The 16244-nt window shown below is 44.6% G+C and overlaps 1 protein-coding gene across 1 annotated transcript; it reads left to right on the plus strand.

Annotated features, from left to right (window-relative positions):
- The first annotated feature begins 208 nt into the window (after nucleotides 1–208).
- On the plus strand, nucleotides 209–11452 carry LOC149441998 (killer cell lectin-like receptor subfamily G member 2). The gene is made up of 6 exons (XM_089656652.1): nucleotides 209–296; nucleotides 5610–5714; nucleotides 7656–7748; nucleotides 8937–9091; nucleotides 10992–11098; nucleotides 11308–11452. Exons 1-6 carry the CDS (start codon nucleotides 209–211, stop codon nucleotides 11450–11452), a joined length of 693 nt encoding a protein of 230 aa, XP_089512778.1.
- Nucleotides 11453–16244: the final 4792 nt, after the last annotated feature.

Consider the following 16244-nt stretch of genomic DNA (forward strand, 5'->3'; position numbering starts at 1 on the left):
GTGGTTTTTATGTGGTTTTGTGCTGTAAATAGCTCAGCAGCCATCCCGGATATGGTGATTGCATCATCTGATATCTGTTAGGACAGCCTGTCCCAGTTCAGATATGAGGGCCTCATTTTCCGTCAGTGACAGGCTGGTGCCCTACTTACACTGAACTGTATTCTGTAACCAGAACTAAGAGAGCATTCAGTGGCTCAGATACTTGGCGATGGCTGATCCCGTCCATTACGCTCAACTCAATCTGCCCGCCTCAAGAGGCCAAAATCCAGACCTTCCTAGCAGGGCCCATCCACGAGGTAAGACAGTTTGGCCGCCAAACAATGGGATTCATTGGAAGAATCTTATGATGTAACTATTGTTGGCAGGAAGTTCCTGAAAGTCTACAATTGTAAAATCAACAGTATTTGTGTTTTGGCTTTTAGAACAATCAGTTGAAGACAAGTATTTTTGATCTATCATGAGTCATGGCAGGCTTTGGGAGACAATACCTGATAGCCAGCTAAGCAAACTGTGGACTCCCCAGGGGCTCCCAGGCTTCCATGAGTAGTCAGTGTTGGGAACGCTCTGTCCTTGAAATGTGTTGGTTCCCAGCATCCAGGATCTGTACTTACACATATTTCGTGAAGCCAGGGAAGCCATAGATCTGTGTCTCTTGTCTAAATTATTTAGGATGCGCACCTGCTTTGGCACTTGTAATTGGCAAGTCAGGAAAAATAAACTCTTCCAAACCAAGGCTGCCAACATTTGCTCAATTGGCTACAAAAACGCAGAATGGTACCTACGGAATAGATATAAACATTATACACTCCCTGGGCTAAATAACAGAGATCATCTTTTTTCTGATCTAACATGAGTGATGGCAGGCTTTGGGAGAAACTACCTGATGGCCAGCTAAGCAAACCATGGGCTCTTCAGTGACTCCCAGACTACCATGAATGGTCAGTGTTATCATCTTCTGGTCCTTGAACATTTTTTGTTCCCAGCATCCAGGATCTGTACTTCTTTGGTGTCCTAGGGAAGCTGTAGGACTGAGGTTGGGTCTTGTGTTAAGGTTTTAAGCACTTGTGCACTTGATTTGGTACGTGTAATTGGCAAGACAGGAAAAAGAGACTCTCCTAAACAAGAGTTGCCCAACTGCTACAAGTGTGAGGCAGGGTACCTGATTATACTCTCCCTGGGGTAAACTAAACTAAGCATCTTTGTTTTGATCTAACATGAGTGATGGTAGGCTTTGGGAGATACCTGTATTACCTTATGGCCAGCTCGGCAGACCCTGGGATCTTCATGGGCTCCCATCAGGGATCAGGGTTGGGAACTCCTGGTGACATTTGTGTCTGTAAGCATCCAGATCTGTACTTGGTTGGTGTCATGGGTCTGAGGATGGTTAGTTATATAGTATGTGCACCTGATTTGGAACTTGTGATTGTCAGGCTGAGGTAATGAGGGTCTCTTAAGCAATGGCTACCTAATTGGTTACAAATATAGGTCAGGATACCTATAGAATAGATGCAAATGTTATGCACATCCCTGGGCGAACAAACAGACAGCATCTTTGTACTGATTCATTATGAATAATAACAGACTCGAGGAGAAATTAGCCTCTGGCCAGCTGGGCAAACCATGGGCTCTTCAAAAGGCTCCCATGCGTGCTTAGTGCTGGGAACCTCTGGTCCTGGGACATTTTTGTTTCCCAGCATCCAGATTTGTGCTTGCTTGGTGCCATATGGAAAACAATGGGTCTAAGGCTCTGTCTAGCGCAGCAATGGGCAAACTATGGCCCGCGGGTCGTATACGGCCCGGCGGACCTTTTAATCCGGCCCGCGGAGCTAGGCTCCCGCTAGGCTCCTCTCACAGTCCGCCCTGAAGACCGGTGTAGCATGATAAATCTGTCTCCAATGAGGATCTGTCCCCCTCGACGTATCTGCGCATGTGCCGGAGATCGCCGATCGGCTGCTAATGCCTGAAACTGGCACATGCGCAGATACGTCGAGGGGGACAGATCCTCATAGGAGACAGATTTTCATGCTACACCGGAACGGCGCGGGAATACGGCGAGAGGAAAGCGCGGAGTAAAGGTAAGTGAATTGGCACAGGGGGGACTTGGGGATTTAATATGGGGGATGAATTTATATGGGGGATGAATTACTATATGGGGGATGAATTACTATATGGGGGATGAATTACTATGGGGGATGAATTACTATGGGGGATTAATTACTATATGGGGGATGAATTACTATATGGGGGATGAATTACTATATGGGGGATGAATTACTATATGGGGGGTGAATTACTATGGGGGATTAATTACTATATGGGGAATGAATTACTATGGGGGATGAATTACTATTCGGGGGATGAATTACTATATGGGGGATGAATTACTATATGGGGGATGAATTACTATGTGGGGGATGAATTAATAGGGGGGATGAATTACTATATGGGGGATGAATTACTATGGGGGATGAATTACTATATGGGGGATGAATTACTATGGGGGATGAATTACTATATGGGGGATGAATTACTATATGGGGGATGAATTACTATGGGGGATTAATTACTATATGGGGGATGAATTACTATATGGGGGATGAATTACTATGGGGGATGAATTACTATAGGGGGGATGAATTACTATAGGGGGGATGAATTACTATGGGGGATGAATTACTATGGGGGATGAATTACTATGGGGGATGAATTACTACGTGGGGGATGAATTACTGTGGGGGATGAATTACTATGTGGGGGATGAATTACTATGGGGGATGAATTACTATATGGGGGATGAATTACTATGTGGGGGATGAATTACTATGGGGGATGAATTACTATATGGGGGATGAATTACTATATGGGGGATGAATTACTATGGGGGATGAATTACTATATGGGGGATGAATTACTATGGGGGATGGATTACTATATGGGGGATGGATTACTATATGGGGGATGGATTACTATGGGGGATGAATTACTATATGGGGGATGAATTACTATATGGGGGATGAATTACTATATGGGGGATGAATTAATAGGGGGGATGAATTACTATATGGGGGATGAATTAATAGGGGGGATGAATTACTATATGGGGGATGAATTACTATGGGGGATGAATTACTATATGGGGGATGAATTACTATGGGGGATTAATTACTATATGGGGGATGAATTACTATATGGGGGATGAATTACTATGGGGGATGAATTACTATAGGGGGGATGAATTACTATAGGGGGGATGAATTACTATGGGGGATGAATTACTATGGGGGATGAATTACTATGGGGGATGAATTACTACGTGGGGGATGAATTACTGTGGGGGATGAATTACTATATGGGGGATGAATTACTATGGGGGATGAATTACTATATGGGGGATGAATTACTATGTGGGGGATGAATTACTATGGGGGATGAATTACTATATGGGGGATGAATTACTATATGGGGGATGAATTACTATGGGGGATGAATTACTATATGGGGGATGAATTACTATGGGGGATGGATTACTATATGGGGGATGGATTACTATATGGGGGATGGATTACTATGGGGGATGAATTACTATATGGGGGATGAATTACTATGCTTACTATGGGGGAATATTACTATACTTACTATGGATGACACATACACATCATTCATCTACTCTTGGTCCGGCCCCCGGGTCCAATATATGAACCCATTGCGGCCCTCAAGTCAAAAAGTTTGCCCACCCCTGGTCTAGCGGCTGTGCTATGTTTGATGTGCACCTGATTGAAATTGGCTAGCTAGGATCATGAAACTCTCCCTAACAAAGTCCGATGACAGCACTTCTACTGGCTACAATGATGAAGCAAGGTATCTGTGCTATGGAAGTTATAAAGTCCCTGGGCTAAACAACAGATTTTTTCTGCTCTCTGATGGATGATGGCAGGATTTGGGAAACATTGTTTGATGGCCAACTGGAAAAAACTTTGGGGTTCTCAAGAGAGCTCAGTGTTGGGAACTCCTGGTCCTGGGACATTTGTGTTTGCCAGCATCCAGGATCTGTACTGCGGCTGGGTCAGGTGGCTGCTTTATATAGGATATGCACCTAATTTGGAAATTGTAATTGGCGGGGCAGGAGAATGAGCCTCTCCAAAACAAAGGCTAACAACGGCAGTCCAACTGGTTACAAGTACAGGGTACATTCAGAACAGTCATAGAGGTTATTTACCCAGAGATAAACTACAGAAAGCAAAGGGAAACCATTCATAATGTGGTGATCAGAGGCTGAGAAAGTAAGAGAGTAAAAGAAAGTAAGCAGAAAAGGACCGGAGCAGTAGGGAACAGGGCATATGTGAGGACATAGCAAGGTCAGACCAGACTGTGTGCTATTTGATCATTTTCATTATGTGTGTACAATTATTTATCAGTTATTTCACAAAAAGGGTTTCCTTGCTCTATATTTGGCATTTAATGCACTTAATGTTTACACTTACCATGAAATTGTAAGTAAAATCAACTTACAAAGATTATCCCGCAGGATGTGTCTGTTTGATACCACATAGAGCTGGAGAGTATTGTGACGTCTCTATAATGGAAAGAGAGAAATTAAATATTTACTGTGAATTTATATAGTTTTCCTTCTAGGAACAGCCATCTTTAAAATGAATATTTTGCAACTAAAAAGGACTCATACAGGAAATGTGTCGAAGGACTACTTTTTGAATAAGAGAGTGTCTTTGTGACTGTCACCCTTCAATGTTCTTGTATACATGTCTCTGCTTTGTTCAAAGGTTATGGATGATCTTGATTTCCTCACCACTCTCAGAACACGCTGATTAGACCTTGGCTCAGGCATTGTGCATTTATTTGGTTCACGTGATTGTTCTTTCTAAGAGGATCACAGTATTCCATCTTTGGATGATACCATCCTCTGAAGTGTGACCCATTGAGCCCTTTGGTAGCACAAAATCTATTATTTCTACATGTGGCTTAGTTACAGTGAAGCTCCCTGGCTATGCCATTGGTGATCTCTTCCACATTTGGGGATTGGGTATCTTCTTATGGTTCACTGCATGACCAACAGTGGCAATAACATCACACACTATTATTATTATACATTTATATAGCTCTGACATATACCGCAGCGCTGTACAGAGATCACTGAGCCAGTCACATCAGTCTCTGTACCAGAGGAGCTTACACTTTAATGTCCCCTCCCCCACAGTCACATCAGTCTCTGTACCAGAGGAGCTTACACTTTAATGTCCCCTCCCCCACAGTCACATCAGTCTCTGTACCAGAGGAGCTTACACTTTAATGTCCCCTCCCCCACAGTCACACACTATTATTATTATACATCTATATAGCTCTGACATATACCGCAGCGCTGTACAGAGATCACTGAGCCAGTCACATCAGTCTCTGTACCAGAGGAGCTTACACTCTAATGTCCCCTCCCCCACAGTCACATCATTCTATGTACCAGAAGAGCTTACACTTTAATGTCCCCTCCCCCACAGTCACACACTATTATTATACATTTACAGTATATAGTGCTGACATAGACAGAAGAGAAGGTTACACTCTTATGGTATTTAATGACACATTGATGTATTGTGTAGCCCATCATGGATCGGAGGGGATCACATACGGAGAGGAGAGGACAATCCCAGAACTTGGTGGAGATGGCACACATGAATTGTGTTGGAGAGCCCCAGTCCGAACAGGTATGAAAGAATCCACCAATATAATCATCAAATTATCCACCTTATCACCCCTCAAATCAGTAATTAATCTACCCATCAAATAATCCATCTAATCATCCATCTACTGTAATCACTCATTAAACAACCCATCTAATCATCCATCTAATAACTCATCATATGACCCATCCTATCATCCATCTAATAACTCATCATATGGCCCATCTGATCATCCATCTAATCACTCATCATATGACCCATCTAATCATCCATCTAATCACTCATCAAACGACCCATCCTATCATCCATCTAATAACTCATCATATGACCCATCTAATCATCCATCTAATAACTCATCATATGACCCATCTAATCATCCATCTAATCACTCATCAAATAATCCATCTAATCATCCATCTACTGTAATCACTCATTAAACAACCCATCTAATCATCCATCTAATAACTCATCATATGGCCCATCTGATCATCCATCTAATCACTCATCAAACGACCCATCCTATCATCCATCTAATAACTCATCATATGACCCATCTAATCATCCATCTAATAACTCATCAAATGACCCATCTAATCATCCATCTAATCACTCATCAAATGACCCATCTAATCATCCATCTAATCACTCATCATATGACCCATCTAATCATCCATCTAATCACTCATCATATGACCCATCTAATCATCCATCTAATAACTCATCATATGACCCATCTAATCATCCATCTAATAACTCATCAAATGAGCCATCTAATCATCCATCTAATAATTCAAATGACCCATCTAATCATCCATCTAATTATCCATCTAATTATCCATCTAATCACCAACCAAATCACTCATCAATATCACCCATCTAATCACCCATTAAATCACCATTAAAATCACTCATCTAATTACCTATAAAATCACTCATCATTTCACCCATCAAATAGTAGCAGGAGGGAAGAGCTAGAGGGGGAGAGAGAGAACAACCTGCACCTCCTCCTGGCTCTCTCCTCCTCTCCAGATTTAGCTTGTCTTCTCAGGTACTAAACTGACAGATGTAGTGATGCAGTTGTCACTACTCCTTTTAGCTTTCAGGAACCCTCCTTGCAGTGCCCTCCCACCTCACATGATGATGCCACAGTGCCCAGGGCAGCCACCACTCCTGCAGCCCCCCCATCCAGGCCCTGCCCTGTACAAACACCACTGTTATATTTTGGAGTAGCAGTACCAATAGGACAGCTGCAGGGTTCTAGCACTATCTATTTTTTTTTTCAATAACACATGGTGATCTTCCACTCAAGTTATAGATATTGTCAGCACCTGTGGTAGTGAGCCCTTGTAGATACTCAACTTTGGGTTCCCCTGGGCATGGAGTCTAAGCCCCAGCCTGCTTCTTCACCAGAGCCCCTGATGGTGGGGATGGACTTGCAGCAAGCTGAGACCAGGTCACGGCCCCCAGGTATGCCCAGCTAAGGATGAAGAGACCGCTCGCAGGAGCAGAGTACAATTGGAGGAGACAAATGGAATCCGATAGACTAGCCGAGGTCAGGACCGGCGGAAAACAAGCACAGTCAGAGAACGAAGCCGGAGTCGGTACACAAGTAGTCAATTCAAGATACAGGCAATATCAACACACAGGAGCTCCGACAACTTGGAAGTAGTTCAGGCAAAGTGGTCTTGTCCGAGCATGACTTATATAGGCAGGCAAACAAGGAGGCGGGCCAGGAAGTGATGGAAGGGAAGGAAATAAAACCCAAAGGACAGCAGATGACGCCCATAGCTGAGCACAGACAAACACGTGAAAGGGATCAGGAACAGCACTGAAGCAAGGAGGTAAGAATACACAAACAAGAACCTACAGGCCAACTTGTGACAGTCATATAATATGCTCCATTGTGTCAGTAAGATTTGGAGAAGTTTAGCTGAAGTAGAACACTCTCTATTTCTTCTCCTGCAGGTCAATGCTTGAAGATGCAACATGTTTTATGTACTATTTTGGCTTTGATTTTCTTGCTGTTTGGGATTACAGTTGTGTTCCTGGCACTGAAAGGTAAGTAGAGCCCACACAACTGTGGAAGGTGCAATAGGTAAGGTTTAATCAAGAAGAAGAAAGCTCCATGGGTTAGGTTCAGCTCAGGGAAAATTCTGAAGAGGAAAGTAACAAGGCAGACAGTCTTACAGCTTGTTATGGTTTAGCCCAGACAATATCCTAGAGAGGAGAGTGGGAAGCAGAGAGGTCCATGGACTACAGTAGGTTTATCTCAAAGCAAAATAAGAGACGTGAAAGATAAACGTTCAATAGATTAGGTTTGGTCCTGGAGTTGTGTAATGTATTCACCTCAGGGGAAGTCCTGGAGAGAAGATTAGGAAGTACAATGTTTCATAGATTTGGTTTTTGAGAGGAGAGGCCATGGCAAAGAGTTCTATGGAATTGCTTAAGCTCGGGGAAATGCGGAAGATGAGAGCAGAAGGTAGAAAGTTCCAAGGGATTCATTTAGTTCAGGTGAGATCCTGGTCAGGAGAGTAGAAAGTAATGGTAAGGTAGGCTGAAAGCTGCGGGTTATTGTTTGATCAGAGTGGGCAAGTGGAGACGAGGGTAATGATATCTATGAAATGATGTTTCAGGCTCCTCCTTCACATGTCCCGCCCACGAGGGTAATGTCACACACAGACTGCAGGAAATGGAGAGGAAACTCAACTGCATGACTGAAAGAGTTCAGGACAATGTGTCCCTGGGGGGTGAGTTTGATACTCCGCACAATATTAACTTTAACACCCCTGAATACACAGAATCTGTAATATTTGTACGAAGGCCAAGTCAAGGGTGTCCTGAGCCGGAAATGACGGGACTGCTTGTTGTCACTACGGTATTTCTGAGTTTTATTTATTTCTCCCACAAAATTCTAGTCTTGTCATCTTCACACAAATTGACATATACAGTAAAGCTGATTGCAATGTTTCCCTATAAACTGCTGGAGATATGACACTATACAAAATCCAAAATACAGCAAATCTATATAGAAAACCTTGTGTATGTACATCATAAAAGGGAGGAACCAAGAAGCATCCATAGGAGGTGACCAAGGCCAAGGAAAGGCCAGTTTACCAACAGAAACATCTGGTCCCACTGGATTTTCCTGCTTTCCTCCCTTATGCTGATGTTCACCAATATTCCAGTAGAAAATCAATGTTCATCAAGTTTCAGATAATCAAGATATAAACTGATTTTCTCACTCAGCACAACTGCGTCCTTGTCCGGAGAATTGGATCTTCCAGAATGAAATGTGTTACTACTTCTCAGGCATCAAGGAATCCAGAAATGAGAGTGATAAATTCTGCAGATCGCACAAGGCCCGGCTGGCTACCATCAGATCTACACAGACTGGACTGCTGGTATTGTTATTAATACTGCTATTAGTATTGATATACATTTATATAGCTCTGACATATACCACAGCGCTGTACAGAGAACACTGAGCCAGTCACAGCAGTCTCTGCGCCAGAGGAGCTTACACTCTAATGTCCCCTCCCCCGCAGTCACATCAGTCTCTGTACTAGAGGAGCTTACACTCTAATGTCCCCTCCCCCACAGTCACATCAGTCTCTGTAAAAGAGGAGCTTACACTCTAATGTCCCCTCCCCCACAGTCACATCAGTCTCTGTACCAGAGGAGCTTTCACTCTAATGTCCCCTCCCCCCCAGTCACATCAGTCTCTGTACCAGAGGAGCTTACACTCTAATGTCCCCTCCCCCACAGTCACATCAGTCTCTGTAAAAGAGGAGCTTACGCTCTAATGTCCCCTCCCCCGCAGTCACATCAGTCTCTGTAAAAGAGGAGCTTACACTCTAATGTCCCCTCCCCCACAGTCACACACTATCATTATTATACATCTATATAGCTCTGACATATACCGCAGCGCTGTACAGAGATCACTGAGCCAGTCCCATCAGTCTCTGTACCAGAGGAGCTTACACTCTAATGTCCCCTCCCCCACAGTCACATCAGTCTCTGTACAGAGGAGCTTACACTCTAATGTCCCCTCCCCCACAGTCACATCAGTCTCTGTACAGAGGAGCTTACACTCTAATGTCCCCTCCCCCCCAGTCACATCAGTCTCTGTACAGAGGAGCTTACACTCTAATGTTCTCCTCCCCCATAGTCACATCAGTCTCTGTACAGAGGAGCTTACACTCTAATGTTCTCCTCCCCCAACAGTCACATCAGTCTCTGTAAAAGAGGAGCTTACACTCTAATGTCCCCTCCCCCACAGTCACACACTATCATTATTATACATCTATATAGCTCTGACATATACCGCAGCGCTGTACAGAGATCACTGAGCCAGTCCCATCAGTCTCTGTACCAGAGGAGCTTACACTCTAATGTCCCCTCCCCCACAGTCACATCAGTCTCTGTACTAGAGGAGCTTACACTCTAATGTCCCCCCCCCAGTCACATCAGTCTCTGTACAGAGGAGCTTACACTCTAATGTCCCCTCCCCCACAGTCACATCAGTCTCTGTACTAGAGGAGCTTACACTCTAATGTCCCCCTCCAGTCACATCAGTCTCTGTACAGAGGAGCTTACACTCTAATGTTCTCCTCCCCCACAGTCACATCAGTCTCTGTACTAGAGGAGCTTACACTCTAATGTCCCCCCCCAGTCACATCAGTCTCTGTACAGAGGAGCTTACACTCTAATGTTCTCCTCCCCCACAGTCACATCAGTCTCTGTACTAGAGGAGCTTACACTCTAATGTCCCCCCCCAGTCACATCAGTCTCTGTACAGAGGAGCTTACACTCTAATGTTCTCCTCCCCCACAGTCACACACTATTATTATACATCTATATAGCTCTGACATATACCGCAGCGTTGTACAGAGATCACTGAGCCAGTCACATCAGTCTCTGTACCAGAGGAGCTTACACTCTAATGTCCCCTCCCCCGCAGTCCCATCAGTCTCTGTTCCAGAGGAGCTTACACTCTAATGTCCCCTCCCCCACAGTCACATCAGTCTTTGTACCAGAGGAGCTTACACTCTAATGTCCCCTCCCCCACAGTCCCATCAGTCTCTGTACCAGAGGAGCTTACACTCTAATGTCCCCTCCCCCACAGTCACATCAGTCTCTGTACCAGAGGAGCCTACACTCTAATGTCCCCTCCCCCCACAGTCCCATCAGTCTCTGTACCAGAGGAGCTGACACTCTAATAGATCTGACATATTCATACATAAACATCATCAATATGAACAATAATTTGAAGTTTTAACTGACCCGTGATTCCGTTTTAAGACCTTTGTAAAGAATATGAAGAAAGATTTTTGGATTGGACTGATGAAGGAACGTCGGGATACATATGAGGCGCCTCTCTGGTACTGGAGTGATAACAACACTGAATTGTAAGTATGCATATTTTAGGAATATACCTGGACATTTAATTATACATTTGTTCTGAATTCTATTGATCAGCCAGGACCCCCCCCCCCCCCCCCTGAACCAGTGATGGATCTACTGGACCCTTGTATCAGAAACACCACTGACAGATAAATGCTGCACTGATGGGCTCAGAGTGAAAAACCTTCTAAATTGACGTCCTTTTTTTTTTCAGCCCTGTCAGAAATGACAGCGAGGACATGACCTGTGCCAAGCTGGCTGAAGAACTGACTGCAGAAACTTGTACTTCAAAACTTCATTGGATATGTGAGAAGGAAGCCGAGATAAATGTCTACAAGATGCTCTCAGACTGTCTATAGACGATGTGATATTATCTAAGGACCTCAGAGAAGAAGATTTGATTACTGGGAATACATTGGTGGTTCCATTGCCAGGCTTTGAAGGAACCTTTATGAGTGATAGTGGACATGAGATGACTCTACACATATTTAACAGAAGTAGAGCAACACTGCCACATGATAGGTGTCTTCACTGCTTGGTTTTATTACAGAGCAGAATGTTCTAGAGGAACAGTGTATCCTCATGACGGTCGCAAAGTTCGCTGAATACAAATATTGTCCTAATTATCTCCTTAGTTCATCCAAATTTTCAGCCAGAATGGACACAGAGATCGTCTTTGTTCTTTCGACTTCACTTAGGGAGCCTGTGCTCTGTGATGGAGTTGTGGTCTTACAATCCTAAATTACTCCAATAGGTTAGGATAGCACTTATTGGGCAAAATACATCATCTTACAATCCTACCCTACAACCCCCTGCACCCTTTACTAAAAAGCAAAAGTAGAGCTCTCTTGGATCCTTTGAAATCACTGCAGGATAATTTGTTAGAAGTGGGGAGCCTATGTTCCATTAGATGGGTTAGGGTGGGAGGCTCAAATTCCATAGAATAGGTTAGGAGTGGAAAGCCTACATTCCATTGAATAGGTTAATGATGGAAAGACAGCATGTTTTGGTAAAGGTGGGGAGCTGGTACTCCATTTCATGGGTTATGGATGGGAAGCCCGTATTCCATTTGATAGGTTAGGGGTGGGAAACTCACATTCTGCTGGATAGGTTAGGGGTGGGAATCCCACATTTCATTGAATGGGTTTGGGGTAGAAAGACTGCATTCCATTGGATTGGTTAGAGGTGGAGAGCTGGCATTCCATTAGATGGATTTTGGGCAGGAATCCTGCATTCCATTGGAGAGGTTAGGGGTGTAAATCCCACATTTCACTGAATGGGTTTGGGGTAGAAAGTCTGAATTGGTTAAGGAAGGGACGTCTGCATCCCATTTCATGGGTTAAGACTGGAAAGCCTGCATTTTAATAAATGGGTTAGGGCTGGGATAACTGCACTCCAAATAATAAGTTAGAGGTGAGAAGGATGAATTCAATTGGATGAGTTAGAGATTGGAAGCCTGATTTTCTATTGGATGGGTTATGGTTTGGAAGCCCACGAGTTACATGAGTTAAGGGTGGGACGTCTGCATTCTACTGATTGAACTGGGGGAGGGAAACCCACATTTCACTGGACCTTAGGCTTCTATAATTGGTGGACACAAGTATAGGTAAGTGATCAAAGGATAACATCTCCTTATTGTGACTTGCCCCAATTGTCAGCATATTTGGGTTTTTAGCAATTCTTAAAAGCAGATTTCTGGTTCAGCTAATCAAAAAGGTGTGAAAGTGCTAGGTCCTGCCATAGTGAGAATAGATATAGGAATGACACAGGGTTCACACAAATGCAGAGGGCGGAGCTACAGAGTGTTTACTGTGAGCAGAGACGTTTTCTCTTGGCTTTGTAATCCCGATCTGGGCCTGGAGCTTGAAGGCTTGTAATAGGTGGGATGAAGCCCTCAATCCTGTTTCCATGTCTTGCTGGAGACCTGCAGGCCACGTGAGTGCACAGGTGTACATATTTGGTATAAGCCAGGAGCTAGCTATAGCTCAGGGCTCTTGTTTGGAGATAGCTGAGTGTTCCAGCCATGAGAGGTGAACCACTTGGGAGACGAGACTCCATGTTGGAGAGATTCCCTACATGCAGGACTGGGAGAGTTAGGACAACTGTGCGAGTCTGCAGGACTGAGAGAGCTGGGGCAACTAGTATGTCCAGGCGACTGGAGAGATTCTGTCAGGAATGGACTCAGCACTGGTGGTGGGACTCACCTGCCGTGTGGGCTGCAGTACCAGGGCTGACCAGCGGGTGCTCTCAGCAGCCAGAAGCTCACTCCTGCAAACAGCCATCACCTGAGGCTGATTGCAGGAGGTGTATTTAAGGAATGGCCAGACCTGCAGTCAGTGCCTTGGTGTATGTTTCCCATGAGCCCCTGTACCTGGTATCCTGTGTTCCTGCCTAGTTGCTGACCCTGCTTTGATCCTGACCTCTGCTGACCATCCTTCTGCCTGATCCTCTGTACCGCGCTGCCCGTGAGTTACTGAACCCAGCTTGTGACCCTGACTATTCTCTGCCTGCTCCTCCGGTACCTCACAGCCCGCACGTTGCTGACCTGGCCGGCCTGACTACACCTGACGCTACCCAGACGATCCATCCATCCCGCACGGATCCAGTCACTACTGTCCAAACCTGCCAGCCCCTTCACATCAGGCTTTCCCCCGGTACATAACCTCGGCGGACCCCTCTACCACAGTTGGGTGCACTCAGGGGCCGCGACCTGGTCTCAGTCCTGCGCCAAGTCCATCCCCACCATCAGGAGCTCTGGTGAAAAGGCAGACTGGGAGTTAGACTCTGTGCCCTGGGGAATCCTGTTCTGTGGGTCACTAGAGATCCCGCCAGGCGGTGCCTGACAGTACCTTATGGCCTGCCTGACCATTCCACCTCTCCAGCCCTGACTGCACCCGTACCTATTAGTTTAAGGTTGGTTTTGTTTTGCACTGTGTTTGTTTATTTTGTGCAGCTCATAATAAATATTATTATTTAATCATTTCTGAAGCCTGCTGTTTCCCTGTGTCAGTCCACACATCTCTGGTCATACCTGGATCCCTGACAGATTCTTTAAGTCTCAGAAGAGTGAGAGAGCCCAGGGTGTCAGGAGAACCCAGATTTAAATGTCAGGAGTGGGTCTGTAAGGCTCAGTTAGCTGGGAGAGCCAGAGAGCTTCATTTTAAGGGACCTTGGCAAGGAACAGCGGTGCTACTCACCAGAAGCCAGGTGGCTTGGCATTTTTTCAGTTATCTGCTGGAGAAAATCACCTGCGTGGGCAACGTTGTTTGAACTTTTACTTTTGTTTGCTTTGCCTTTTAATAAAAGTGGTCCAGAAAGCCCTTAAACTACAGTTCAGGCTGGCACAAATAATGCTCACCGCCACTGAGCCTAATCACCCCACATCACTCAGGATAGCTTTCATAGAGAAAGTGAAGGAAATCCTCAAAACACACCAACAACATAAAAACTCCATACAGACAGGGTTAGGCTAAGTTAGATTGCTAACCACTAAGCCACAATGCTGTTCTTCAGCTAAAACCACAATGACACAGTAAAATGTATGATGTGTTGCTGTTGCTAATAATATGATGTCATGGTTATTTCAGTATTTTGGTTGTTTTCCTTATATATTGTGCCCCATGCCACCATTTTTCCTTTCATTGTAATGAGGGATCCATGTCATTAAAATCCTGTAATTATGATTTAATTTTCCGCTATGTATTGTGATATTTTGGAGGTCCAGATCACTGGCCCGCTGTGTCTTTGGAAAAACAAAAACGTTTTACTTCCCCCCCCCCAAAAAAAGGAAAACAAAACAGGTTATGTTCAGCATTAAACAAAACAGTCCATAAACTCTGGTACACAACACACCTTAGGCTCACCACCAGCATAAACTTGTCCCACAACAGGGTGTAAAGTCCCCACTCGCTCAATGGAACCAGGAATGGTCACAATAGCCCAGAAGAGCCTCAGCAGCCACCCAGTTCCCTCAACACTGTGCCCTCTTCCACGTAACCCCTCAAGGACATTTTTTGGCTGCAGGCGAGTTAACCCTTTCAGATCCAAGGTAGCCATAGTCAGGGTTGGAGGCTCTTTTCCACCCAAGATCTCTCTGAGTTGTCTGGAAGGATATTATCCACACAACTAATGATGAGTGAACTGATTTGCACATTTGGTGCACCAGCAATCGGAACTCTTGACTATAAAAGTGTAGATTCCCCCTTTAGTGGACGATTGTACAATTTGAGGATTAGATTGCCTGCAGCCTGGAATTGTGTGATTCTTCAAAATCAGACATTTTTTTATATTCAGATTTTCATGAGAATCGGAAAACAGATGAATCATCTACTCACTTGATTTCATCATCATCATCATCACCTGTGACATCAATGGATCTGACAGAGACCCCGGAGCCCAAATGTTACTTTGTATCTTTGTTTCCTTGATGATGAATGTCATTCAGTCTAAAAAGAAACCTGACCTCTCTGCAGCTAAGTGTCTGAGAAAAGACAAGAGCCACAAAAACCATCATATTAATAATAAAAGTAATAGCAATCATCGTCATCATCATCATCATCATCATTTAAAACTGATTATAGTCAGAAAGTAACAGACAAAACCATTCTATTCTTGTAGCTGGTGGGGGGATGGGGTGCAGCCTGCTCACATTATAGAAACACTTCTGTAGGTGTCTCGCTGTCACAGATATCGGCCGGATTCTTTGTGGTTTCACCAGAAACATTACCAGAGCTATTAATATCTCAGAGAAGTTTCCAGCACACTTGTGAGAAGGATGTGGGTTCACGTGAAACATTTCATAACATTTCACCAACAACTACAAAAAGAAATACAGATCTAAGTGGTGAGTATGAGAGGAGAGAGGAGGGAAGAGAATGAGAGAGGAGGGGAGATAAAAGGAAGAGGAGAGAGAGAGAATGGGAAGGGAGGAGAGAGGAGGAGAGGAAAGTGAGGAGGAGGAGGAAGCAGGGAGGGGAGAGCTGAGAGAAGGGGAGGAGAGAGGAGAAGAGGAGAGAAAAGGAATGTGGAGAGAGGAGAGAAAAGGGAGAAGGAGGAGAGGAGAGAAAAAGGAGGAGGAGAGAGAAGGGGAGGAGAGGAAAGGGAGGAGGAGGTAGGAGAGGAGAGAAAAGGGAGGAGGGAGGAGAGGATAGA

The sequence above is a fragment of the Staurois parvus genome, unplaced genomic scaffold (assembly GCF_062004578.1).
Source record: "Staurois parvus isolate SC_StPar_1 unplaced genomic scaffold, SC_StPar_1.0 ptg000926l, whole genome shotgun sequence".
NCBI lineage: Eukaryota > Metazoa > Chordata > Amphibia > Anura > Ranidae > Staurois > Staurois parvus.